This window comes from Schistocerca serialis, chromosome 11 (assembly GCF_023864345.2).
Source record: "Schistocerca serialis cubense isolate TAMUIC-IGC-003099 chromosome 11, iqSchSeri2.2, whole genome shotgun sequence".
NCBI classification, from domain to species: Eukaryota; Metazoa; Arthropoda; class Insecta; order Orthoptera; family Acrididae; genus Schistocerca; species Schistocerca serialis.
In genome coordinates, this window is record NC_064648.1 from 148,285,590 (window position 1) to 148,311,490 (window position 25,901).

The 25,901-nt window shown below is 41.6% G+C and overlaps 1 protein-coding gene across 2 annotated transcripts in view; it reads right to left on the bottom strand.

Moving 5' to 3' along the window:
• The window catches only part of LOC126427003 (exosome component 10), a 187,298-nt gene that overhangs the window by 88,444 nt on the left and 72,953 nt on the right, over positions 1–25,901 (bottom strand). For both annotated transcript variants that reach the window (XM_050089155.1, XM_050089154.1), the window contains exons 8-9: positions 16,190–16,380; positions 6,313–6,469 (exon numbers count right to left, since the gene is read on the bottom strand). In XM_050089155.1, coding sequence (XP_049945112.1) covers positions 6,313–6,469; positions 16,190–16,380 — 348 coding nt within the window. The remainder of the gene's footprint in view (positions 1–6,312; positions 6,470–16,189; positions 16,381–25,901) is intronic.

The following is a 25,901-nucleotide window of genomic DNA, read 5'->3' on the forward strand; positions in this document are numbered from 1 at the left end:
AGTGGTTTTGAAAGATGAATCACAATATACCCTGTGGCAATTCGATGGAAGGGTTTGAGTTTGCCAAATGCATGGAGAATGTTACCTGCCATCATGTGTGTCGCCAAAGTAAGTAGCCTGAAGCGAAACAAGTGCTGTATCGTATGTGAGATACAGAGGCGAGCGAGTGTGCCGGGTCTTACCCCAGTTCACTGTTAGTAGTGCCACGTCACATTAACACGTCTGCATGTAACGCACAAGTATTGCACCATAATTAAGTATAAAACTAAAGTCAAAATTTTATATTCGAACTTTGTCAACATATATTTTATTGTAATTATGCTTTAAATATCAAGTCTTAAGGTAATTAAATAAACAATATTTTCGTAAAAATACAGTTTTAAGAAAAAAATAAGTGGCACTAAATAATGAAGATAGAAAGCCAGAATTTGGTCAGAATGTGCCAATGGAGGTCATAAATAAGTTGTCCAAGTTTCAAAGTAAAAGAATGAAAATTACAACCGGAATCCACATTTTTAAGAAAAATTGAAGGCGCTAAATATTAAACGTAGAAACATAAAAATTTGTTTTATGCTAGAGTTCAATTTAAAAATACAGTTTTTGAGTAATTTAATGAAAATCAAATTTTTAACTAAAATATACCCATTTGTAGTAATTAAGTACCTGTAATTTTAATGATAGAAAATTTTGGTTACAGCAGATAATAAAACCTACCACATAATAGAGCTATAACAAATTTCAGAATTGTAGTATTAATAACACATAATAGGAGATCTATTAAAGCTATAGTCCAGAGGTAACAATCTACCATTAGTTCCACTATAAAAATTCTAGAAGGCAAAGTTTATAATCAAGCAAGCTGAAACTTTTTCTGTGTTTTCAACCAACTTACCTGAATATATGTAAAAATTAAGATGATTCTAAATTAATTCATAACATTTGTCTGCTTGGGTGTGTGTATGTGCGGATGGATAGGTGTGTGTGTGCGCGAGTGTATTCCTGTCCTTTTTCCCCCTAAGGTAAGTCTTTCCGCTCCCGGGATTGGAATGACTCCTTACCCTCTCCTTTAAAACCCCCATTCTTTCGTCTTTCCCTCTCCTTCCCTCTTTCCTGATGAAGCATCTGTTGGTTGCGAAAGATTGAATTTTGTGTGTATGTTTGTGTTTCTTTGTGTGTCTATCAACCTGCCAGCACTTTCGTTTGGTAAGTCTCATCATCTTTGTTTTTAGATATATTTTTCCCACGTCGAATGTTTCCATCTAAAATATATATATATATATATATATATATATATATATATATATATATATATATATATATATATATATATATATAAAAAATCATGACTTTCACCTGCAATCATAACAGGAGGCAGTAATTTCTTACATCCTGCAAGACATCTTATATACAGGGTGTTTATAAATGAATACTTGGGTTTTAACACTTTATAATATTTAAAATATTAAACTTATAGCTATAAATGATATGTCAAATGAAAGAGCAACTCAGTTTTACCAAGAACCTTATAAATGTTCAATGTGAGCACCATTTGTCACACGGCACACATCAAATCTATAGCTGAGTTGTTGCCTAACGTTGATAAGTGTGCCTTCAGTAATTATAGCAACAGCTGCTTCAGTCCGGTTTCTTAATTCAGGGAGGTCTGCTGGTAGCGGAGGCACGGACACGTGATTCCTGATGAAGCCCCAAAGGGAAAAATCGCACGGCGTTAGGTCGGGTGAACATGGAGGTCGTGCAAAGCAAGCCCTGTCATTGGGCCCCTTGCGGCCTATCCAGTGCTTGGGTACAGTGAAGTTTAACCAATCGCTTACTTCGCTACGCCAAACACAACTGTCTGAGTTGCTCCTTCATTTGACATATCATTTATAGCTGTAAGTTTAATGTAATAAATATTATAAAGCGTTAAAACCCCGATATTCATTTATAAACACCCTGTATATGTACACACACACACACACACACACACACACACACACACACACAAATCGTCAAGATTTAATGGATGGACTGTATGATCGGCAACCACAGAAAGGTAGAGGTATGTCAGCGTAACTTAATAATGACTTTAATCTGGACAATTGACTTTTTGTTAAGCATCAAGTTGCTGCAAAATACCGTTCATGTGACTTCAGTATCGGTACATTGCATTGCATTTTTCTTATGTTGCGAGGAAGACTGTTCATGGAATCAAATTTAGTTTCTACAAGAATTCATGCTTTAAATCCAGTACTTCAAGTAGTAATTATCCCTCATTACATAAATTTCATTCCGGTTCCTACTCTGTTTTAGCTATTGTGCTACCTCCCAGCACGGTTATTCCAAAATCGACTAACAGAACTAACACAAGTCCCAACCTGAACACATGGAACACCTTCAGGATGTGTTAGAATGTTGACTTGGCTCCAGATTCCAGTGTGCAACAATCACTACCTCCTTTGGTTTGGCTTTTGAGGAAGAATTAGCTGCCATTTCTCTGTAGACATTTAGACACCTGCTTAAAAATGTCATCCACGAAGCTTGAGCTGTCACAAAGGCAAAGGGTGGAAACACCCTATACTGATGTTCACTAACAGCTGTCTGGATACTTTTATAGGACAGTGTATTAGTTTTGAAAGTTAAGCTAGTGTCAAGAATGTTTACAGTACTGACATTTCTCCTGATGGTCAGTGATGGCTGGATGTTTTATGGTTCTCTCCAAAGAATTTTCCTATCTACAAAATTTATTTAACTGTTGGTGAAGTACTTTGCTATCATTTTCCAAATTTCTCCTCATTTTCCTTACTCACTTCGTGGAATGAGTAACTTGGGGGATAGACTACAACCCTGTCTCACTTCCTTACAACTGCAGTATAGTTTCTGTACAAGTAGTAGATAACATTTTGCTCTTTGTATTTTATTCCTGTTAACTTCACAGTTACACAGAGTGTATTCCACTTTACTGTCAAAGGTTTCTTGTAAATTCACAAGTCCTATAAATGTGGATTTGTCTTATGTTCAGCTACACAATACACCATTTCACAGCAGGCTTCAGTAACAATCTGTAGCGTTCCCCCCCTCCCGCGAACCATGTAACGCACAATCTTCACCATCACAAATTATTTGCAGATTTACTTAAATTGCCACATACATGTGAGTCTCTACAAATATGCAGTGCCCTCGGCCAGCTGCAATTTTGCAATTAAATCCCACAAAACTTTTTCCTGAATTTACAGGTTTCTGCTGACAATTTTTTACACCCAAACAAAGCGAGTTATACCTCCCCTTTGAATTGAGAGATATTTGCTATATCCACAATGCCTGTTTAGTACAAGTATTTGTACAGGAGGACCACATTACAATTTCTTTGTATAAATTGTTTTACCACTTCACAAAATACTCACTTATATAATCTGTATACTTCTGAATGCATTCAAACCATTTCTGGACACATTCTTTTCAGTATGATGTTTGTGCCTCAAAAGAGATGTCACAGGAGGATATGACAGCTTCTTCAAATGACAAAAAACAAGACAAATGTAGTCATCATGGCATAAGAAGATTGCTGACAGCTCATAGGTCTGTTGCCAGGTTTCAATTGTGATGCACTAATGGCCACAAGCAAAAACAGTAACCGACTATAAAGCTGTGACAACACTGATGCGCTACAACAGAGATGTTCACAAAATCACACTGTGGTACCGATTTCGGTAGGTGCACAAAGCTGTGACGCTCAGTGCACTGCAACTGTCACGCTGAGTCCACCGTACACCTTAATTCCCTATTTTTCTCCATCAAATAATGAAACTGCTCAACATGCAGTGAAACACCTAACACAGTCACGACGAAGAACGGAGCAATGTTTCTCGGAAAGGATAGATCGCTACTCACCGTATAGAGGGAGACACTGAGTTGCAGACAGAAACCGCAAAAACACTGTTATACAGGCTGTATTATAAAGTACAGCAGTTTTTTTGTTCGCCTATCTGCAACTCGACATCTCCACTTTATGGTGGGTAGCAATCTATGCATTTCATAATACTGTCATTATTCCATCCTGGATTTTTCACTGTTTGATTCTGCAATGTTTTCTAGTAATTTTATCCGTTATTTTCATCGATGCTCCTGATGAACAAATTGTTGCACACTATTAAGCATTAACTTCTTCTTCAATCTCCCACAGAACATCTCGATTTGCTGGTAAAGACAGCAAGATATAATTACTCATATTAGGCAGTTGTAGTTATTGTTTCTGTCATCATCATCATCAGCAGCAGCAGCATCAGCAGCATCAGTCTGACAACTGGTCTGCTGCAGCTTTCTACACAACTCTGTCTTGTGCAAGCCTCCTCACCTCTGCGTAACTACTGCAGCCTCCACCCACTTGAACCCGCTCACTGTAGTCAAGTCTTGCCCCCCCCCCCCCCAAACAATTTTTACCCCCCACACTTCCCTCCATTGGCAAACTGATGATTCCTTCAAGCTTCAGGATGTGTCCTATCAAGTAATCGCTTCTTTAACTGAGGTTGTGCCACAAATTTCTTTCCCCCCCCCCCCCCCCCCAATTCAATAAAGTACCTCATCGTTAGTTATTCGGCACCACATTTCAAAACTTAGATTCTCTTCTTCTCTAAACTGTCCACTATCCACATTTCATTTCTCTACAAGGCTACCCCTCCACACAAATACCCTCAGAAAATAAAAAAAGTTTTGCATCACCTCAGTTCCTATAGATTCGGAACCTATACAGAAAAAATTGGAACAGAGATCAACATAAACATCATTTCCGCCATTTTTATTGCTCATGAAAACCACACATTGCATGTTGTACCACCATACAGCGAGACCTTCAGAGGTGGTGGTCCAGATTGCTGCACCCATCGATACCTCTAATGCCCAGTAGCATGTTCTCTTGCACTGATGCACACCTGCATTCATCGTGGCATACTGTCAAGGAGTTCATCAAAGCACTGTTGGTCCAGATTGTCCCACTCCTCAACAGCGATTCGGCGTAGATCCCTCAGAGTGGTTGGTGGGTCACATTGCCCATAAACAGCCTTTTTCAATCTATCCACGGCATGTTCAATAGGGATCATGTCTGGAGAACATACTGGTCACTCTAGTCAAGCGATGTTGTTATCCTGAAAGAAGTCATTCACAAGATGTCCACAATGGGGGTGCAAATTGTCATCCACAAAGATGAATGCCTCACCAATATGCTGCCGATACGGTTGCACTATCGGTCGGTGGATGGCATTCAAGTATCGTACAGCAGTTACGGCGCCTTCCGTGACCACCAGCGGCAAAAATTGGCCCCACATAATGCCACCCCAAAACAGCGGAGAATCTCCACCTAGCTGCACTCACTGGACAGTGTGTCTAAGGCATTCACCCTGACCGGGTTGCCTCCAAACATGTCTCCGACAACCATCTGGCTGAAGGCATATGCGACACTCATCGCTGAAGAAAACGTGATGCCAATCTTGAGCGGTCCAATCGGCCCATCTGTACCGCACTGCTTGGTGTCATAATTGCAAAGATGGACCTCGCCATGGACGTAAGGAGAGAAGTTGCGCATCATGCAGCCTATTGCACACAATTTGTGTCGTAACACGACGTCCTGTGGCTGCACAAAAAGCATTATTCAACACAGTGGCATTGCTGTCAGGGTTCTTCAGAGCCATAATCCAAAGGCAGCAGTCATCCACTGCAGTAGTAGCTCTCGGATGGCCTGAGCGAGGTATGTCATCGACAGTTCCTGTCTCTCTGTATCTCCTCCGTGTCCGAATAACATCGCTTTGGTTCACTCCGAGACGTCTGGACACTTCCCTTGTTGAGAGCCCTTCCTGGCACAAAGTAACAATGTGGACACGATCGAACTGCAGTATTGACTATCTAGGCACGGTTGAACTACAGACAACACGAACTGTGTACCTCCTTCCTGGTGGAATGTCTGGAACCAATCGGCTGTCGGACCACCTCCGTCTAAAAGGCGCTACTCATGCATGGTTGTTTACATCTTTGGGTGGGTTTAGTGATATTTCTGAACAGTCAAAGGGACTGTGTCTGTGATACAATATCCACAGTGAACGTCTATCTTCAGGAGTTCTGGGAACTTTGGTGATGCAAAACTTTTTTTGATGTGAGTATTTGTCTGTTTTCAGTCTGTATTATCATGACGGAAACCACCTGCTGAAGACCCTGTAGAATCTTTCCAAACTGACAGTTCTCCAACACCTCTCTTGTCGGCACCTCCTCTAATTCGTCAGCTCCCGGGAAAATTTTTTAGATGTCCGACCTCCTCCCGGCACGTACCTTCTTGCAGATCTCGGTGGAGCGCTGGATGACGGAGAGCAGCAGGTTGGTGTTGCCATTGGCGCGCTCCAGCAGCTCATTCTTCATCAGGTCGTACACGTACAGCAGGTAGTGCGTGTCCTCGCGTGCGTACTTCACCAGCTCCTCCGGCAGGGGCCTGCGGACAGCAGACGGTGGACACTGGTAACAGTGGGGTTGTCTCCAGCTCCCAGAGCTCTATGTATCATCAGTGGGAATGGGAGGGGGATGAGGGGTGTTGGGGAAAGGGAGGAGAGCATGGGGACCAGCCTGACAGACGGGTTTGGGTGTGCGTTTAGGGCACACTACACCTGGGTCATCATTGCCCGTACTGTTTTCACGAGTGTAATCCCACAAATTAAGGGCTCCAAAGTGCTGGAGCTGTAAGGAAACTGTTTGCCTTCTCCTCTACAATGCCCATCCTTACATTGTCCATCAAGCTGTAGACCTTCTGCAACAGTTTGGATGAGACATTGCCATCCACCCACCCTGTAGTGCAGACTTCGCGCTCACTGGCTACCACTTATTTCCCCAAGTTGAAAGAACACTTGCAGGAGTCAGACCGGATAAAATTTTCTGGAACTAAAATCATTCCTTAAACTACTGAGACTGAGAATTGAGAAAGGTGTATGTTCCCTGACATTACTGTGGCAAATAATGTTTTATGTCACTGCAGAGCAACAGTGAAGTCCACAGTATTTGTTTATTTATTTATCCTGGTTTTGGTCTCAGTGACCACCTTCAGAGCAGTGGTGACTTGTATCTGTTGGTACTCACAGCAGCTCCATGAAGCTTTTGCTTCGAAGATGAACACTTGGACTAAAACTGGTTAGCAGAATAAATAAGTAAACAAAATAAATAAATAAATACAGAAAACTCAACTGTGTTTAGGGTTCTGTACCTAATCTGGCAAAAATGAAATCAGTGTGGGGTCATTTTGTTATCTGTCCATCCGACTGTTACGAACAGTTTTTCTCAGGAACAGGCACTCATATCAAGTTTAAATTTATGTCACATACCAATGTCTATGGTTCCTTGGCGGCATAAAAATTTAAGCTTCAACATCAATTCAATGAAAATATGTGGCCATTTATATCAGACACTTTTATACTTGCTAACTCACTTATCAAAACCTATAGGGTACTTCCCATTTACCTAGAATCACAAAATTTGATAAGAAGCAAGGTTTCACGACACAAGTAAAGATAAATTTTCGAACATTGTTAAACTGTAATTATATCACATAAAAATATTCCTCTTCTATTATGAACATACACAGCATTCACGATCTGTCAAAAATCTCTGGAATTACTGTAGGGATCTTGATCTAGTTTTCAGTAATAGGCACAGTGATTCACATGTAAGGTTTATGTACACAATTTACATATGTTATGTTAATTGGTTGAACTGAAATGAAATTAAAATGATGCCTTTCCCATCTAGCAATGATAGGCTTAAGGCTGTCCAACTAATGCACCGACAGCCTACATCTATGAACGTACAGCATCTGTAATGTTTCAGAGCAAAGTAATACTGGTAACTGATGCAGGATTGATTTTCCATAGTTTATGACAAGCTTACGATATCCCATAAAATGTGCGTCACAAAGTTCCGCAGAGCAGTTAGACATCTGTGTAACACCAATGGTCTTGTGGCCACCTGTGCTGTTTTCTTCTCTGGAGACTTCTGTCAAATCTTACCGGTAATGACAAAAGGGGTATTCAAAATTACAGTAGCAAATGTGAAATTATACAAATAATAACCACTGGCATGTTAGCCCTACTCGTACACTTCTGATTTTTTTCAGTTACATTATCACTGCTGTTGATTGTACACATGTGATAACTTACCATATTTACTCGAATCTAAGCCCCACTTTACTTCCAGTTTTTGTAATCCAAAAAACCACCTGCGTCTTAGAATCAAGTGCAAAGTAAGCGGAAATTCTGAAGAATGTTGGTAGGTGCCGCCACAACTAACTTCAGCCATCAAATAATGTAGCACTACACAGGCATGCTTTGCAGGCACAAATATAAATACTGGCGCCAAAACCTCTGCGTCAGTAAATAAATTTTTAAAGGTGGAAGAAGAGCTTTTTTCTCCGCCCCAAGTTTCGATGACTGCATTTTCATACGTTATCCAACGAAGTAAATACAAATTCCGTATTGTTCATCTTCAAATGTAGCAGCATTTCAATGGTCCGACTGGCAAGACTGTTTCGGATGTTTGTCAATATGGCCAACTCTACGTTCTGAATTTTTTCCTACCTGTGAGAAGAGATGGTTGCTAATAGGAACTTTAATGAATTGTGAATCACATGCAGTATTCTCTTCACCATAAGAATAATATGAATATAAACATTTTGCCATGTATTCTTTCATGTTTGCTGCTATCTCATTTAAATTCTGTCTGCCTAATAAACTACAAAACTAGTGCGAGACAACAGCAAACGTGGAAGAATATACATATCATGTCATGTTTATATTCATATTATTCTTATGCATAATAGTGATACAGTCAGAAATGAAGCACGGCAATTAACTAGATTTTTAAATCTAAGATGACTCTAATCTCTGTGCCGAATGTTATGTACAAAAGAGGCGTCTGCAAAGATTTTCAAACGGAGAAAACTTTAGCTAAACTCTCATTCAGAACATCTTCTATCATACGCAGTCTATTACTTGGTTGTTGTTGATCACTATCAAAGAAAGCAGCAGTGTAAGTAACAACAAATAGCAGGCTCTTGCCATTGTTTCGCTAATGAGACGATTCCTCTATCTCTCTCTCTCTTTTTTTTTTATTGTAAGCGGCGGTAGCGCGCACAAAAGCAAGCCATGCCGCAAGCGAGGGCAAGTCGTAAACACACATTGTCAGAATGCGACAAAACAGGCATGACACAGTACAATAATGCATTTTCAGCTTAGAGTAACGTAAACACCTATAACAAAGAAAACCGAACTTATCAGATCAAAGAAAAATAAGCAATCGATTCAAACCAGACGAAGCATGTGAAAAAGGAAGGGTACCCGTATAAATACGGATGGAGCGTCTGACGCATAGCAATGGCTACCTGGTAAAGCTTAACTGCTAAGCTTACGACTCGAACCAAACTACTGTAGCTGTATCGTCATTCATTCGACCTAAATTATGTCTCATATTATAATGGGCCAACTTTGTTTCGATTTGGAGGTGTGGCCTAAAACTTTCCTCTCACCTTGAATTTCGAGTCTCAAATTTCTGGCGCGGCTTAGATTCGGGAAAATTTTTTTTCCTTGATTTAGAGTCATTTTTCAGGTGCGGCTCAGATTCGACTAAATATGGTAAACAGCATCCGTATGTGGTTACATAGACAAACTGAAGAGGAGTTGCCAGCCTTAACATTCAAGGCACTCAAATGTACCGGAAGGGTCAACAAGTGTTACTGTAAACGAGTCCAGTTCACCACACAATTTGAGGATACAGAGAAATGCTAACATGTGCCGAGCTGTGGCTGCGAAAAGTGTGCGCCTCCACACAAATGGGGTCATTACGCATTCGCCTCATCATTTACAACTCCTCACAAGAAGCCTGCAGCTGCAGAATAAGCAGCTTACAACACACCTGTCACAAAGAAGTGTGTTGTAACCAAATGCCATTTCGGACAAATGAGGTGGCATTTTCCAATTCTCCAGGGAAAAAAAAAAAAAAAAAAAAAAACACCAGTCAGCCACAGAGAGAGTGGCTTCGGGTATTTCTTTGTTACAGATTTGCACAATGTGGCACAACACACGGAGGACAAAGCTTACGAAATTCCAGAAGCAGAGTGGGGGGGGGGGGGGGGGCGGTAAACGAGGCAGCAGCTGACAGGTTGCACAGCACAGCGGGGGCAGCCAGGGAAAGGTTGGAGATGCAGGAATGATACGCAACTGCCAGAATATCACTGTTTTGATACTGCAACAAGTCGTATTTTTCTAAATTCACTCGTATATCTTGAAAAGTGAAGTGTGACTTTCAGAAATTGTCGTGGTACAATTAAGCAGTGTTTCATAAATTACTTTCTTTTCTGTGGCGGATGAGGTACATAATTTTGTTATATTTCCTATAAATATCTGTATGGTCATTTAGCTACAATGTATGTAACCATATGTTCTAAAAGTTCCAAAACTTATTTCATTCCTGGAGTACAAGGACATTGGGGCACCAAATATGGTAGCAGCTTCACCTGAGAACTGTAAATAACAGATATGCTTTCTAAGAGCTGGTTTTGAACAGGAAGTGTTAAGCAGTGGCCGTTAGGCCATAGTGTGCCAACACTGTTGTGTCACACATTGCAATGGAGCCACATATCAAAACTGAGTGAACAAGACATTCGCCAGAATATTCTGAAGGGGAGAAAAGTGTGTGTAAAGTTTGTTCCACACACTCTGAATCCTGAGCAATAACGACAAGTGGTGAACTTCCACACCACAACCAAAATTAAAAATGAGGACAATTCTTTTCTGAAAAAAATCATCACAGGTGACAAGATTTGGAGTTATCATACAAATCTATCACAAAAAGAGAAAATGCAGAATTTTAAAAGAAGTATCAATGCTTTGACAATATAATTGACATATGAGCCAATATAAGGGCCAAGTGGAACAAAATACCTAGGAAGGTGTTCTCTGGCATTTTCACACAATTGTACAAATGTCCTGTGCATTGTACTACAGAGGAGGGGTTGCACATACGAGGTGCATTCAAGTTCTAAGGCCTCCAATTTTTTTTCTAATTAACTACTCACCTGAAATCGATGAAACTGGCGTTACTTCTTGACGTAATCGCCCTGCAGACGTACACATTTTTCACAACGCTGACTCCATGATTCCATGGCAGCGGCGAAGGCTTCATTAGGAGTCTGTTTTGACCACTGGAAAAACGCTGAGGAAATAGCAGCACGGCTGGTGAATGTGCGGCCACGGAGAGTGTCTTTCATTGTTGGAAAAAGCCAAAAGTCACTAGGAGCCAGGTCATGTGAGTAGGGAGCATGAGGAATCATTTCAAAGTTGTTATCACGAAGAAACTGTTGCGTAACGTTAGCTCGATGTGCGGGTGCATTGTCTCGGTGAAACAGTACACGCGCAGCCCTTCCCGGATGTTTTTGTTGCAGTGCAGGAAGGAATTTGTTCTTCAAAACATTTTTGTAGGATGCACCTGTTACCGTAGTGCCCTTTGGAACGCAATGGGTAAGGATTACGCCCTCGCTGCCCCAGAACATGGACACCATCATTTTTCAGCACTGGCGGTTACCCGAAATTTTTTTGGTGGTGGTGAATCTGTGTGCTTCCATTGAGCTGACTGGCGCTTTGTTTCTGGATTGAAAAATGGCATCCACGTCTCATCCATTGTCACAACCGGCGAAAAGAAAGTCCCATTCGTGCTGTCGTTGCGCGTCAACATTGTTCGGCAACGTGCCACACGGGCAGCCGTGTGGTCGCCCATCAGCATTCGTGGCACCCACCTGGATGACACTTTTCGCATTTTCAGGTCGTTATGCAGGATTGTGTGCACAGAACCCACAGAAATGCCAACTCTGGAGGTGATCTGTTCGACAGTCATTCGGCGATCCCCCAAAACAATTCTCTCCACTTTCTCGATCGTGTCGTCAGACCGGCTTGTGCGAGCCCGAGGTTGTTTCGGTTTGTTGTCACACGATGTTCTGCCTTCATTAAACTGTCGCACCCACGAACGCACTTTCGACACATCCATAACTCCATCACCACATGTCTCCTTCAACTGTCGATGAATTTCAATTGGTTTCACACCACGCAAATTCAGAAAACGAATGATTGCACGCTGTTCAAGTAAGGAAAACGTCGTCATTGTAAGTATTTAGAACAGTTCTCATTCTCGCCACTGGCGGTAAAATTCCATCTGCCGTACGGTGCTGCCATCTCTGGGACGTACTGACAATGAATGCGGCCTCATTTTAAAACAATGCGCATGTTTCTATCTCTTTCCAGTCCGGAGAAAAAATATCAGAGGCCTTAGAACTTGAGTGCACCTCGTAGAACACCTCAAGCATTAAAACCGTCATCTTAACTTTCCATATTTTTTATTAATCCAGTCGTTAAAGTTTTTGGACTGTCAGGGTATTTATAAAGTCTAGCTACATTGAGACAAGAACTAGTGGCACATTTGAAATCTCGCTCAGAGAGAAGTGTCCGGTAGCTTTCTTTGGCACCAGAAGAGGTAGGTATGAGCCGTGGGGTGTGATGAGTCTAAAGTTTCTTAAATAATCACTCTGTCAGCTTGAGAAATCACCACCACTACCAGACAAACAGCAGCTCACCAAATAAAATGGAGCTTCTCTGGTTTCTGATACCCACGATTTAGTAGGCGTACATCAACTTCACCTATGGAAAGATGAAGTCATATCGAGCCAATAACCTGCAACACACAAAACACACTCAAAATTGAGAGATGCAAGTGTGAACTCTGGCAGCCTGAAAATCTGACAGCTGCTAAGACCACTACAGCCAATGTCTCAGTGTGCAACTCAACTACCCCTTACAGTTGACTGTTCTATACAGCACAGACTCACAGGTACTGCAGTCACAAAGAAGTGAACTTTCCGAGCAAATCTCCAGCCTAAATGAAGAGTAGGCTTTAATGAACCATCAATGATGAGGCACTCTGGAGCAGAGGAGAAGGATAAAGGAGGAGAAGAAAACAGCCGTGTCCTCTTCAGAAGAAAAACAAGACTCCAGAAAGGCACCTGCAAAGAAGGCAAATGCATCACGCTCAATGGCTTTTGCACTTCCCTTCACGGCTCCAGTTTGTCGAGCATCTGCCAGTTCCGAGAAGAACATCACATTTTTTGACGAGTCAGTACACAACGTGATTTCAGCATGACGCCGACACTGGTACAAAAAATCCATCCTCCGGCTGCCCGAAATATTGTGGTTGGGACAGCAGTGACACATATACAAGGAAAAGGCCCCAAAATGTACAGAAATAAGGCCCTGCCTCAAATAATGAAAGAGGAGATTCATGAGTGAAGTGGGGCAGTTCTGTGGAGATGACCGACACCAGTTCCAGATGCCACACCACACAAAGGAGAACTGGGCAGTGGGAAACCACTGTCATATACCACCTACAGAACCTCGATCTGACCAAGATTAGCTGTGTCACGGTGTGAAAGTGGTGTTATTTTTACAGGAGGAAATCTGTAGAATTTCATATTCAAGACACGTGCACAGGCTCACTATAGCAATTCGAGAATGAATGCACAGAAGAGGCCTCTGTTCTCAGAAAGGCAGAGGTCTGAGAGGGAGGAATTCTGTGTCCATTTCCCAGACACAGAAAATTATAATTCTCAGTACTTTCCTGAATCTTTCTTGGAATGTCTGGGTTTTGACTCAGAATCCAACCGAGCAGAGTCCAAAAATGGCATTGCAACACTTCACTCGGTGTGGCAGCTGATCTGTACCCTCGAGTGTTTCGAAGTCGTGCCCCACACGGTTGAACCCTTGGCACTGTCCTCCCTCTATGGGTGAGTAGACTTGCATTCTGCATTATCTGGATGTTGTAAGTGATTCAGGCTATTCAATGAGTTCCAGACTCTCCTTCCTGCTGTAAAAAATAACTGGTGAAGAAACACGGGCTAAACAAAGATCTCATGCAGTGACTTCACAGTACAACCAAAGTTATTTGCGAACCGATACTTATCTACTTACACAACACTTCTCTAGCCAGTGCGAACTCGAGGGGAGCTGAATATCTGTAAATCTCGTCATTACAGTGAAATTAACTCTGTACTGGAATTTCAACATTGTGGCAGAAAAAGCATCTGTAACTGTGTTCAATTTTATTATTTCTTTATTTATTTTTCTGACTCAGTTGCATTGGCAATTTGCATCACAGTGAGTAGTTTCATATTTTTCCATTCATTATGGAACAATTAGTTGAATGGCTGAAAAATTATTACTAACACTGTCATATGGGTGATTAGGCAAAATTTGTGACTGTATTGAAGGTTTTTTGTTACAAAGGACACAAAATTTTATCTTTGATGGAGAAACGTCAACACATGTAGAAATGATATTGGGTGTACCCTAGGGAAGTGTATCAGGACCCCTGCTGATCTTGTTGAATTTTAACGGCCTTGCAGACAATAATGTCAGACTTTTTACAGATGATGCAGTTGCCTGTAATGAAGTACTGTCTGAAAAAAAGTTGCACAAATATTTAGTCAGAATCTGACAAGAATTTAAAGTGATAGACGGATTGGCAACTTGCTTGATACATTCAGAAATGTTAAATTTTGCATTACAAAAAACGATAAAACACAGCATCTTATGACACCAATTTCAATGGGTCACAGATGGAACTGATTAAATTATTCAAGTACCAGGGTGTTAAACCTTGTAGGCACACAAAACTAAATGCTCACACGGGCTCAGTTGCAGCTACAGTTGGTGGCAGACTTCTATTTATTGTTAGAATACTATGGAAACGCAATTAGTCTACGTCTACATCCTAGAATGCTGCTCAAGTGTGTCACTCCCATACCAAATAGGAATAACAGGGGATATTGAACGTATACAGGGACCAGGCAGATACTTGAAGACATAAACTGTTCCTTGAAAGCTTAATTAGAAAGTTTCAAGAACCGGCCATATATGATGACTCTACCGGTAGCTTACCGTTGGCAGCGCTTGCGGACAAATGAATATTTAAGATACAAACGAAGAGGCTGGCTGTGTGAGCACGCACAGCCAACATGAAAATAAAAGGTTTGTTAATAACACTGAAAGAGGGATTTTACCTGAAATCGTGCCAATGACTACAGGTGACAGTTTACATTTTGAATCTGGAGGGTTATTATTCTCAACAAAAATAAAATCTACAGGAAAACTTCTGAATAATTACTTAACGTAGATATATAGACTTTGTGACAGTGGTAAACATACTCATTCTATTTTGGATTAAATTTTAAAAGGAACATAAAATTGGACTGCATTTCGTTGGTAGCCCTAGTTTTCAGTCCATGAATACAACAAATAATGTTTCACTTGGCAGATAAAGACATTTTTGGGCACTTCGTGAGAAAGCGTCGAGCAAGATTAAATGTAATACCTTCTTTATATGTGACAGGCTTCTCTGTTTATCTTTCCCTTGTCCCTTTCGACCATGCTCTATTTAAGTTAGCTCAGACGCTGTAAAAGCGTAAAACGTTGCGTGCACGTTACTGCATAGTTCGGCCATCTGTTGGGAAAATTAGGAAGTATTACGAAGCTTTATTGTACGAGCGAGGCGAAGCGTGCGTAGCCGCAGCTGAGCGGCGAACTGGGCAACTTCGCCAGGCTTCCGTACTTCAAGAACGAACAACTTCATTTGAACGCTTCACGGCAAAGAGTGAAATGAATGAAGTAGTTCACGGGAATGAACGAGTTCGACCCATCTCTATACAGAAGCACTGATGCACTCATTTTCCTGACGCTCCGTACGTGAATGGAACAGGAAGATACCTTAATAACTGGTACAATGAGACGTGCACTTTGCACCACATTTCACAGTGGTTTGCAATGTGTGGCTGAAGACATAGATGAAGAATGCTCACAGATGTGAGCTATTCATAAATCCTCAACACAGAACATTCTGTGGCTTAATGTAAGTGCCTATTTCACACAAGTCACCTTCACACAAACGGTCCGACAATTCCCCACTGTGCCCGACACCGACGTGTGCCCCTGATGTTACGATGTCCCAGCTGTTACAATACACGTTATGGGCATAATCTGGTTACAAATGGCAGTCTAGCAGCTGCCTCTCCCACAGCCGGATTCAAGTGTCAGTAGCACCTAAGGTACTGCCAGGTACCGTGCGCTCGCTTTACCGGATCCTCCAGTCGGCCAGCTGGTAGTGCTTGTCGGCGGTGACGTGGCAGTAGTGCTTGAGCACGAAGGCGAGCGACAGGTGGGCCAGCCCCAGCACACGGGCCGCCTGGTGCGTGTCGAACAGGTTCACCAGGTAGAGGCCCAGGTCACGCTGCAGCCACTCCACGTCGCTGTCCGCCCCGTGCAGCACCTGCAGCAAAAATCACAAATATAAACCCACAGTCTGCAGGAGAGCGATGCGCAGAGTGCGAAGGACACACACACACACACACACACACACACACACACACACACACACCTTATCCAGGGTGTATACGGGGACGAGGAAAAAAAATTCCCAGATTATTCCCGGATTTCTCCCGGATACCCCATTTAAAAAATATCATATTTCCCGGGCGAAAATACACTTTTTATGTGCTAAGTGACAGTAGGTTTTCCGTAGATTTTCCCTCGGAACTGTAAAACTTATGAATCCTTTGAATGGTTAACGTTTTATACAATCGCATAGAACTTCCCGGCAAAAAAAAAGAAAAGACGGGGCAAAGAAGGTTTTGGAGAGACCTTTAATTAAAAAAAAGAAGGGAGAGAAATTTTGGAAAGACCTTTGATTTGCAGCAACATATACGCTGCATATTTTCGTATTACAAAAGTATAAATTCGAATTGCACCAAACACAGTGCGTTAGTTTCCGGAGCGTTGAAACCGAGGTTCCGACCGATGTCCTTTTGTAAGCGAGTCGTATCTCAAGCCACGAGATCTCGTCAGCCGATGACAGCGGCTATTCTGAACATACGACACGTGTTATAGTCAGCCAATAGCAAGATCACTGGTCACATAGCGCGAACACGCAAGAGGAAAAGTTAACGGTTTACATTAATGTATGCCGCACCGTATATCTACTAGAAAAGCTAAGCTTTCACATATAATGTTAGTCTCTAAGATTAACATGCTACAACAGAAGCTAAGCTTTCACATGTAATGTTGATATTTTTTTGCGTGTGTTATACTTTAAGACACATCACACAAATGTGCCAGTAAATTTAAAATTGTGACATAAATGTCTCGGCTCGAAATTCTTGTAAGTGGCTGGTCCTCAAACTGTTCTGTTTCGAACGCTCTGTGATTTAGATATCCATCCCACTTCTCACACGTAACATAATTCATCTTGCGTAAAAAGAAATTTACTTTGAAAGTAACGCTTTTCTAACCACCGTTCGCAATACTATTCGGAGACTGTTAGAAATAGGTTCGATTTACCAGTTGCCAGAGAGCACCAGAAAACAGGCATAATTGTGCGTGTGCAACTGCAGTGGTGTAGGAAGCCCGTATGTTCGTGTGTATAAAGCACTAAGATAGCTTACATTATACCATAAAAGAAATAGTGCATCACAGGATACTCCAAGAGCATCGGAATTTCGTAAACCATACTAAAATACATAATTCGGCTTGATGTGCAAATTGGCTTTTTCCAGATTCACAATGAAGTAGGTCCCATCTGATATTAAGCTTTTCAGTGTGGTTTTAGGGATGTAAATTTTCTTGGAGTACCAGTACTCTACGATCTCATTTTTGGTTCTTTATTATGGCATAATGCCATATATGGCAGAAGATGATAAGTGCACTTGAAATTCAGCGAACAGTTGGAAGTAGCCAATACTGTAAAATGATCGCCTCGGCGAAAAGATTAATAAAGCCAAATTTCTTTAGCAAACTTGCAAAAATAACTTCACTGTTCTGCAAGACGATTAATGCTTGACCGCTACTAACTTGTAAATAAAATAAAATCAGAAAACTGAAATCAATAATATATTTTTGCCCTCCGTAATTATGTGAATGTATTTTAATTCACTTGATAGCTCCCAGCCACAGAAATCCGTTTTGTTTTCATTTGACGTGGGAGCAGTACACGAAGAGAAGCAGTGAATTCACTTTATGTAAACACGGGTCATGTGGAGGTTAACCCCCTCCCCACTACAACTCAGACAACTCTGTGCAAGTGTGAATCTGGCAGCTAGCCCGTGTGAGAAAAAAATTTCTTGTTTGCATCTGTCTGCTTGCTGCTACTACCAATACAGCTAACAGCCAAACTTCAAGTAGCGGGAGAACGTACTGCTTATACGCGAGTCAAATGCGCATGCGCAACAGATCGCTGGCAATTGGTCAAACGAACCGAACGTGAACAGTTGTGACGTCATGCTCATAGCAAGCAGTTTATTGTTATGAATAATTACATTCTGCGCCCTGCGGCCTTTGACATATTTTTGCTATTTGCAGACGCTTGTGCGTGCACGGTTGTTTGTTGTTGTAAATTGCACATTTCCTTTGCCATTAAAGTCTTATTTTTTTCCCTCTCGTTTATATTTTATTGCTGCAGTATCATTCTCCAGTAGCAGGATACAATAACATTCTTTGCTAGAGAATCAATTCTGCAGTCAAAATTACAAAAATTTACTTCAAAGCTAAAACAATGAAAAATTCCCGGAATTCTGAAAAATTCCCGGGTTTTTCCCGGTTTTCTCCCGGATTTCCCGGTTCATATACACCCTGTTATCCTATCTTGTCCCCTTACTGCACCCAGCCACCTACCCACTGAGAACACAGTCAGTCAGGACTTGTAGTTGTGCATATCTCAATCAAAATAAAGTGACCGACAGTCGAGCACCGGGGATGGGTGTGAGTGGAGAAGGGGAGGGGGTTGCTTCACATCTGTCTGCATACACTGTAGGGCTGCAGTAGTAATCCCTTCTGGGCACATTTACAAATTGCCTGTTTGGGTTTGCTTGCTTTGGTAGTAATGGTCTTATCACTTTTCTGTGCAGTTTTGCAAGAGTTTAGTACACTGTGCCATGTAATATACACTCATCGCACACACAAATGATGCAAATGGCAAAAATATATCACTGTTGTCACGTTACATTACAACCATTGTCTCCAAGTGACTGTGACAAATGGCACTTGATGTAGTAGAGCCATATGACAATATTGAACAAAATGAAAGGCGTCACGTTAGTTAGCTACCCCCCCCCCCCTCCCACCCTCTCCCCCCCCCCCCCCAAAGAAAAAAAAATAATAAACATAAAATTACAGTAAAATCACATTAGAGGCTGACCTGTTCTTCCTGAAAAATCTTCCAAGCAGAGCAGTACAGTGAGAGTGATACACGTCTGCAAAGGGCAATTGATGTCAACATTGTAGGAGGTGGCTTGTAGCATTGTACTTGTTTGTTGTATACCTAAAAAAGATGTGACTGACATGCTCTTCTTTACCACATGTACGAGGGCAGTTCAATAAGTAATGCAACACAAATTTTTTTCTCGGCCAATTTTGGTTGAAAAAACCGGAAATTTCTTGTGGAATATTTTCAAACATTCCCGCTTCGTCTCATATAGTTTCATTGACTTCCGACAGGTGGCAGCGCTGTACGGAGCTGTTAAAATGGCGTCTGTAACGGATGTGCGTTGCAAACAACGGGCAGTGATCGAGTTTCTTTTGGCGGAAAACCAGGGCATCTCAGATATTCATAGGCGCTTGCAGAATGTCTACGGTGATCTGGCAGTGGACAAAAGCACGGTGAGTCGTTGGGCAAAGCATGTGTCATCATCGCCGCAAGGTCAAGCAAGACTGTCTGATCTCCCGCGTGCGGGCCGGGCGTGCACAGCTGTGACTCCCGCAATGGCGGAGCGTGCGAACACACTCGTTCGAGATGATCGACGGATCACCATCAAACAACTCAGTGCTCAACTTGACATCTCTGTTGGTAGTGCTGTCACAATTGTTCACCAGTTGCGATATTCAAAGGTTTGTTCCCGCTGGGTCCCTCGTTGTCTAACCGAACACCATAAAGAGCAAAGGAGAACCATCTGTGCGGAATTGCTTGCTCGTCATGTGGCTGAGGGTGACAATTTCTTGTCAAAGATTGTCACAGGCGATGAAAGATGGGTTCATCACTTCGAACCTGAAACAAAACGGCAATCAATGGAGTGGCGCCACACCCACTCCCCTACCCAGAAAACGTTTAAAACCATACCCTCAGCCGGTAAAGTCATGGTTACAGTCTTCTGGGACACTGAAGGGGTTATTCTGTTCGATGTCCTTCCCCATGGTCAAACGATCAACTCTGAAGTGTATTGTGCTACTCTTCAGAAATTGAAGAAACGACTTCAGCGTGTTCGTAGGCACAAAAATCTGAACGAACTTCTCATTCTTCATGACAACGCAAGACCTCACACAAGTCTTCGCACCCGAGAGGAGCTCACAAAACTTCAGTGGACTGTTCTTCCTCATGCACCCTACAGCCCCGATCTCGCACCGTCAGATTTCCTTATGTTTGGCCCAATGAAGGACGCAATCCGTGGGAGGCACTATGCGGATGACGAAGAAGTTATTGATGCAGTACGACGTTGGCTCCGACATCGACCAGTAGAACGGTACCGTGCAGGCATACAGGCCCTCATTTCAAGGTGGTGTAAGGCCGTAGCATTGAATGGAGATTACGTTGAAAAATAGTGTTGTGTAGCTAAAAGACTGGGGAATAACCTGGTGTATTTCAATACTGAATAAAACAACCCCTGTTTCAGAAAAAAAATGTGTTGCATTACTTATTGAACTGCCCTCGTACAACTGGATCATGACCACACTCATACGATACAGATGCTTTCTGTAAAGGCTGTGGTCAAATGTGAGGGTCCTCAATGAGTTCATGAGTCATCATGCCAGAAGTTAGGAATCAACAATGTGTTCACTTTGGCATAATCTTTACATTTATATTTGGAGGTCATCTTGTCATACTGCATTCCACAGTCTTGATTGTTGACTTAGTAACATTTAGAAGATGTGTAACTGGTAATTCCACGTGTCCCCTCGCTCTGTCATAGATGGCTGCTTTGGTTAACTAGTGTACTATTTCACTGCCTCGTACGGCAAAAAAATATTCATTTGGGCTTTGGTCATGTTAGTTGGTTTAGTTTAGTTGGGTATCACACGGTGCTATTTCACTTGCATCTGGTACCGTGCTTCACAATGTTTTGTTACAGGATTACCTTTTTTTAAGGACTCTGTCTTGCACATAATTCCAGTTGCCATGTAGAATTTTGTGGACCAGCTACGTTGGGCCACTCCCATGCAGACTTCTCTGAAGCGGCTTCTCTGCTGCAGGAAATTGCTGAAGCTTTCCAACTAACAACTTATACCAAGTTACCAAATGATGGCTGAACACATATTTTCACTTTCAACCATCCAGTTCCGGATGTTTATTTAATATATCTGCATTTACAATTCAGTTCATTAACATGACACTAATACATCCTTCCTTCATGAGAACTCAAACGAGAGTGCACCCAATCTAACATTAATACAAAAGCTTTCTTGTATTACATTAAAAACCATCATATGTTTTTCTCCAAAGAGATTCTATAATAATGTCCTAATCCTGATTATTCTATACACAGTTTCCGGGTCCATCGACGGCATACTAGATGGCCAGCAAGTAGTCAGCATTCTCCCGGCTTCCATACACTGCAGCTACATCTTATCTTGTATGTCCTCTGTGTAGGAACACATACGGTACACACTGTAAATCTGTTGATATTTGAGCCCCCTACTTAGCTTAAACGTTGCGAGCATCGTCAGCTGGTGGGACAAATCTTCATACAGAGGAACAGGGCTTGACGCACAACGTCCTGTTACACTACACATGTACACCACAGTGTGGTTTCATCCAGGGGGGCGCAGAAAGCTATGCGCAGAAAGCAACGTGTTTTCTCAGCTGTGCGCATGACGTCACGGTGGAAGCAGCTTTGCCAAACAGTACACAGTTCGAATTGTGTGTTTTTCTTGCGTTGTTTTGTGCTTGAAGGGGTATTTTGATTGAGTTCTTTCTTCTGAGGGACTCAGTCAACAGCGGAAACATTCGGAATTCGGGAGTGTTAACGGTTTTTGCTGTAATTGATATTTGATTCGGAACTGAAATAGTTAGTGATAGTGGACAGTGGGATCAACATTGTGTTCGCCAGCTCTATAATTTATGGTTCGTCATGTGAAATTCTTATTGGAGAATCTACAAGTGAGTGAGAAAATTAAATTTAAATTCCAGGCTGTGCTGTTACGGGCTGTTTTTCCTACAACTGGAGCACAAAGGGAACTGACGTAATGTTTCACAGTTTCCCGCCTAATGAAACATTACAAAAACTATGGTGGTCGAAATGTTGTAGGAAAGACAGTGTAAATGTTGCACATGCACGAATATGTTCTCGCCATTTCGCAGAAACAGATTGCTTAAGGGAGTTACAGTCTGAATTGCTTAATTTGCCCCGAAAAAGAATGCTCAAGCCAGATGCAGTTCCTTCGTGCACTTTGCCGTGCAGTAGTGCGACTGTCAATGTGTCAACCGCAACAGAAGACAGAACCAAACGGTATAAGAAACGAGAACTACATAAGAGATCTCTGGAAACACTGGAAAAGCTGTCACCAAATAAGAAACATCATAATAAGAGCACATGTACAGATGACAGTTGTTTTTTTTTTTGTTTTTTTTTTTTTTTTTTTGAGAAACAGATAAAGTTACTTTGATGAATACTATAGCGGCTTTAGAAAGAAGGAATGCTGTTCTTACAAACAAGTGTGTCCAACTTCGAGCTCTTGAGTAAATTCATTTCAATGCGATTAAATGAATAGTTTCTGATTTATTTGAGCTGAGGTTTCGAATTTCATGCGTGTGTCAGTGTGGTTGTGATCTGATATTTTACCGATGTGTGAGGCATAAGCTGCGAAAGAATATAACTCATCAGTTTTAACTGTAATATTTTAGCAGCAGAAAAGCAGTTTAGACATCTCAATTCTGGTATAAACAAAATCTTCCGCCAAAAACTTGACATAAACGCGCATGCCGTGTCGTCTGCTTGTGAGCGCTTGCTTCCACGCTGACGTCACTAGGCCAGCCAATGGTAGAGCAGAGCGCTTACTGCCCAACCTTATTATTTAGTAACCTTGGTTTCATCCAGCACAATGTAATTTCCTGATTCCTACTTGCGATATGTCACATCAGGTTCATCATGTCATTTGCTATTGCACGGCCGGATCTCCTACTGTGTACATTTCGTAACAATTTCAGCACTGATCTGGAACCAGAAATGATAAAACTCTGAACCTGAGTGGTTCTCACTGTACTGAAGGCCTTGAAGAATAGATAAAGTCTGGCTGTTACAACTGCAAGTTCCTTATCTTAAATTTCATTTGAATATGACAGCTGCCATCACAGTACGCATGATCGTATCCATCTTCACTCTTCAAAGCATCAGTTTCGCTGAATCTTGCATTGTTTATGTTTGGATAGGTACTCCACACAACTAGTGGTTCAGATACACTGGTACTGTAGTCTACTTCACAGCAGAGTAATGATTGTGTAGACACGCTTTATTTTAGAAACAGAAAGGTATCCATGTATGTGCCAACGAGAGGAGAAAGACTTACCCAGCCAGTACTGGACATATTGAAGGAGTTGTCAATGAAAAATGATTTTCGGTTAGATTTAACACTGGCTTCTTTGCTTGTCAGCAACTTTATGTTATTGAGTTCATGTTCAAAAATTTATGTTGCTGAATACTGAACTCCTTTCTGTGCCACTGGCAGCTTCAATAGTGGCCAATGCACGTTTCAATCATTCAATATGTATGAGAGCACAGCGAAAGTGACACAAATAAATAAAAAAATAAGGAAAAAACATGCATGATGCACATCTTATAGCACTCCTCTTGTGAAGCTTAGTACGCACTGTTGAGACTCATTGCCACAATTCTTTGTCGTAGACACTTTATGGCAGACTTATTCACCGTGCCATGCAAAGACTTGTGTCCACAAGCAGGTCTGATTCAAGGGAGGCAGTAAGCTAAAAGTTGCGTTATCTACTGTGCTGCTGAAAAAAATGTACTGTATGCAAACAAAACAAAGTTGCAGCAACAGTTTTTCGGAAACATTTTACTTTAGCATAAAAATAAAACATCTCATATTATGGAATCACATTTTTTTCATTATGCAGTTGTTCTGAAACGATTTTAGGGAAACTGATGTTTAAAAATATGTATTTCAAATTGCAAGTCTCACATCACATGATGTGGTGGTTATCATTTTGTTACTGCTCATGTTTCTTACAACACTTCAAAGTTAAGTAACTCACAGCCCCTTGTTCAAAGCAGAAATTGGCAGTCTGAAACTGTGATATTTCAAAGTGGGTCCCTGAACCATTTGTAGAAGAATTTGATAATCTTGTGTATTCATCCACAAGAAGTTTCTGAATTCCATTCAAGATCATCATGCCCATATATTTCTGATCTTTCAGAAGCCTAAATCTCTTTCTGTCGAGTGGAGGTTTGTTTACCAGCCTTCTATACAATTTGAGTATGTCCAAACAAAACATCTATCGCCTTATACAAATGAAGCAAAGCTGCATCACATGCTGTGTTTTACTTCATGCATGAAGAATTGAAAACCGCAGGTTCTGGATTCGCATGTTTTTTAACTGTGCGGTTGTTCCAAAACAACTGCAATCAACTGGATGTCACTTAGGCGACCTGCATATCCCTAACCAGTTATCCGACCAAGAAAAGGAGTGCCACGGTTTAATGTGGAGTTCGAGCCACATTTCATTTCTGGTGAATCTTCACTTTGTTGAGAGGTGAATGCTAGGTTAAGAGACAAAGTGAAAAAAGGTGACCCTGCTTGGTTTCAGTCCCACAACCTTAAATGTTCTAGCCAGACGCTCTACTGCTTGATCACTATGCATTACACACATTTGGTTGGGCTTCATGCTCTCTCAAGTTATGCCAGCTGCTCACTAGGTGCTAATGGAATCATTTTCACAATTTAACTTTAATTGATCACAATTCAGACAATTTGTACAAAATATTCATAAATTATATACAGGGCTATTACAAATGATTGAAGCGATTTCATAAATTCACTGTAGCTCCATTCATTGACATATGGTCACGACGCACTACAGATATGTAGAAAAACTCATAAAGTTTTGTTCGGCTGAAGCCGCACTTCAGGTTTCTGCCGCCAGAGCATTCGAGAGCGCAGTGAGACAAAATGGCAACAGGAGCCGAGAAAGCGTATGTCGTGCTTGAAATGCACTCACATCAGTCAGTCATAACAGTGCAACAACACTTCAGGACGAAGTTCAACAAAGATCCACCAACTGCTAACTCCATTTGGCGATGGTATGCGCAGTTTAAAGCTTCTGGATGCCTCTGTGAGGGGAAATCAACTGGTCGGCCTGCAGTGAGCGAAGAAACGGTTGAACGCGTGCGGGTAAGTTTCACGCGTAGCCCGCGGAAATCGACGAATAAAGCAAGCAGGGAGCTAAACGTACCACAGCCGACGGTTTGGAAAATCTTACGGAAAAGGCTAAATCAGAAGCCTTACCATTTACAATTGCTAGAAGCCCTGACACCCGATGACAAAGTCAAACGCTTTGAATTTTCGGCGCGGTTGCAACAGCTCGTGGAAGAGGATGTGTTCAGTGCGAAACTTGTTTTCAGTGATGAAGCAAAATTTTTTCTTAATGGTGAAGTGAACAGGCACAATGTGCGAATCTGGGCGGTAGATAATCCTCACGCATTCATGCAGCAAATTCGCAATTCACCAAAAGTTAACGTGTTTTGTGCAATCTCACGGTTTAAAGTTTACGGCCCCTTTTTCTTCTGCGAAAAAAAT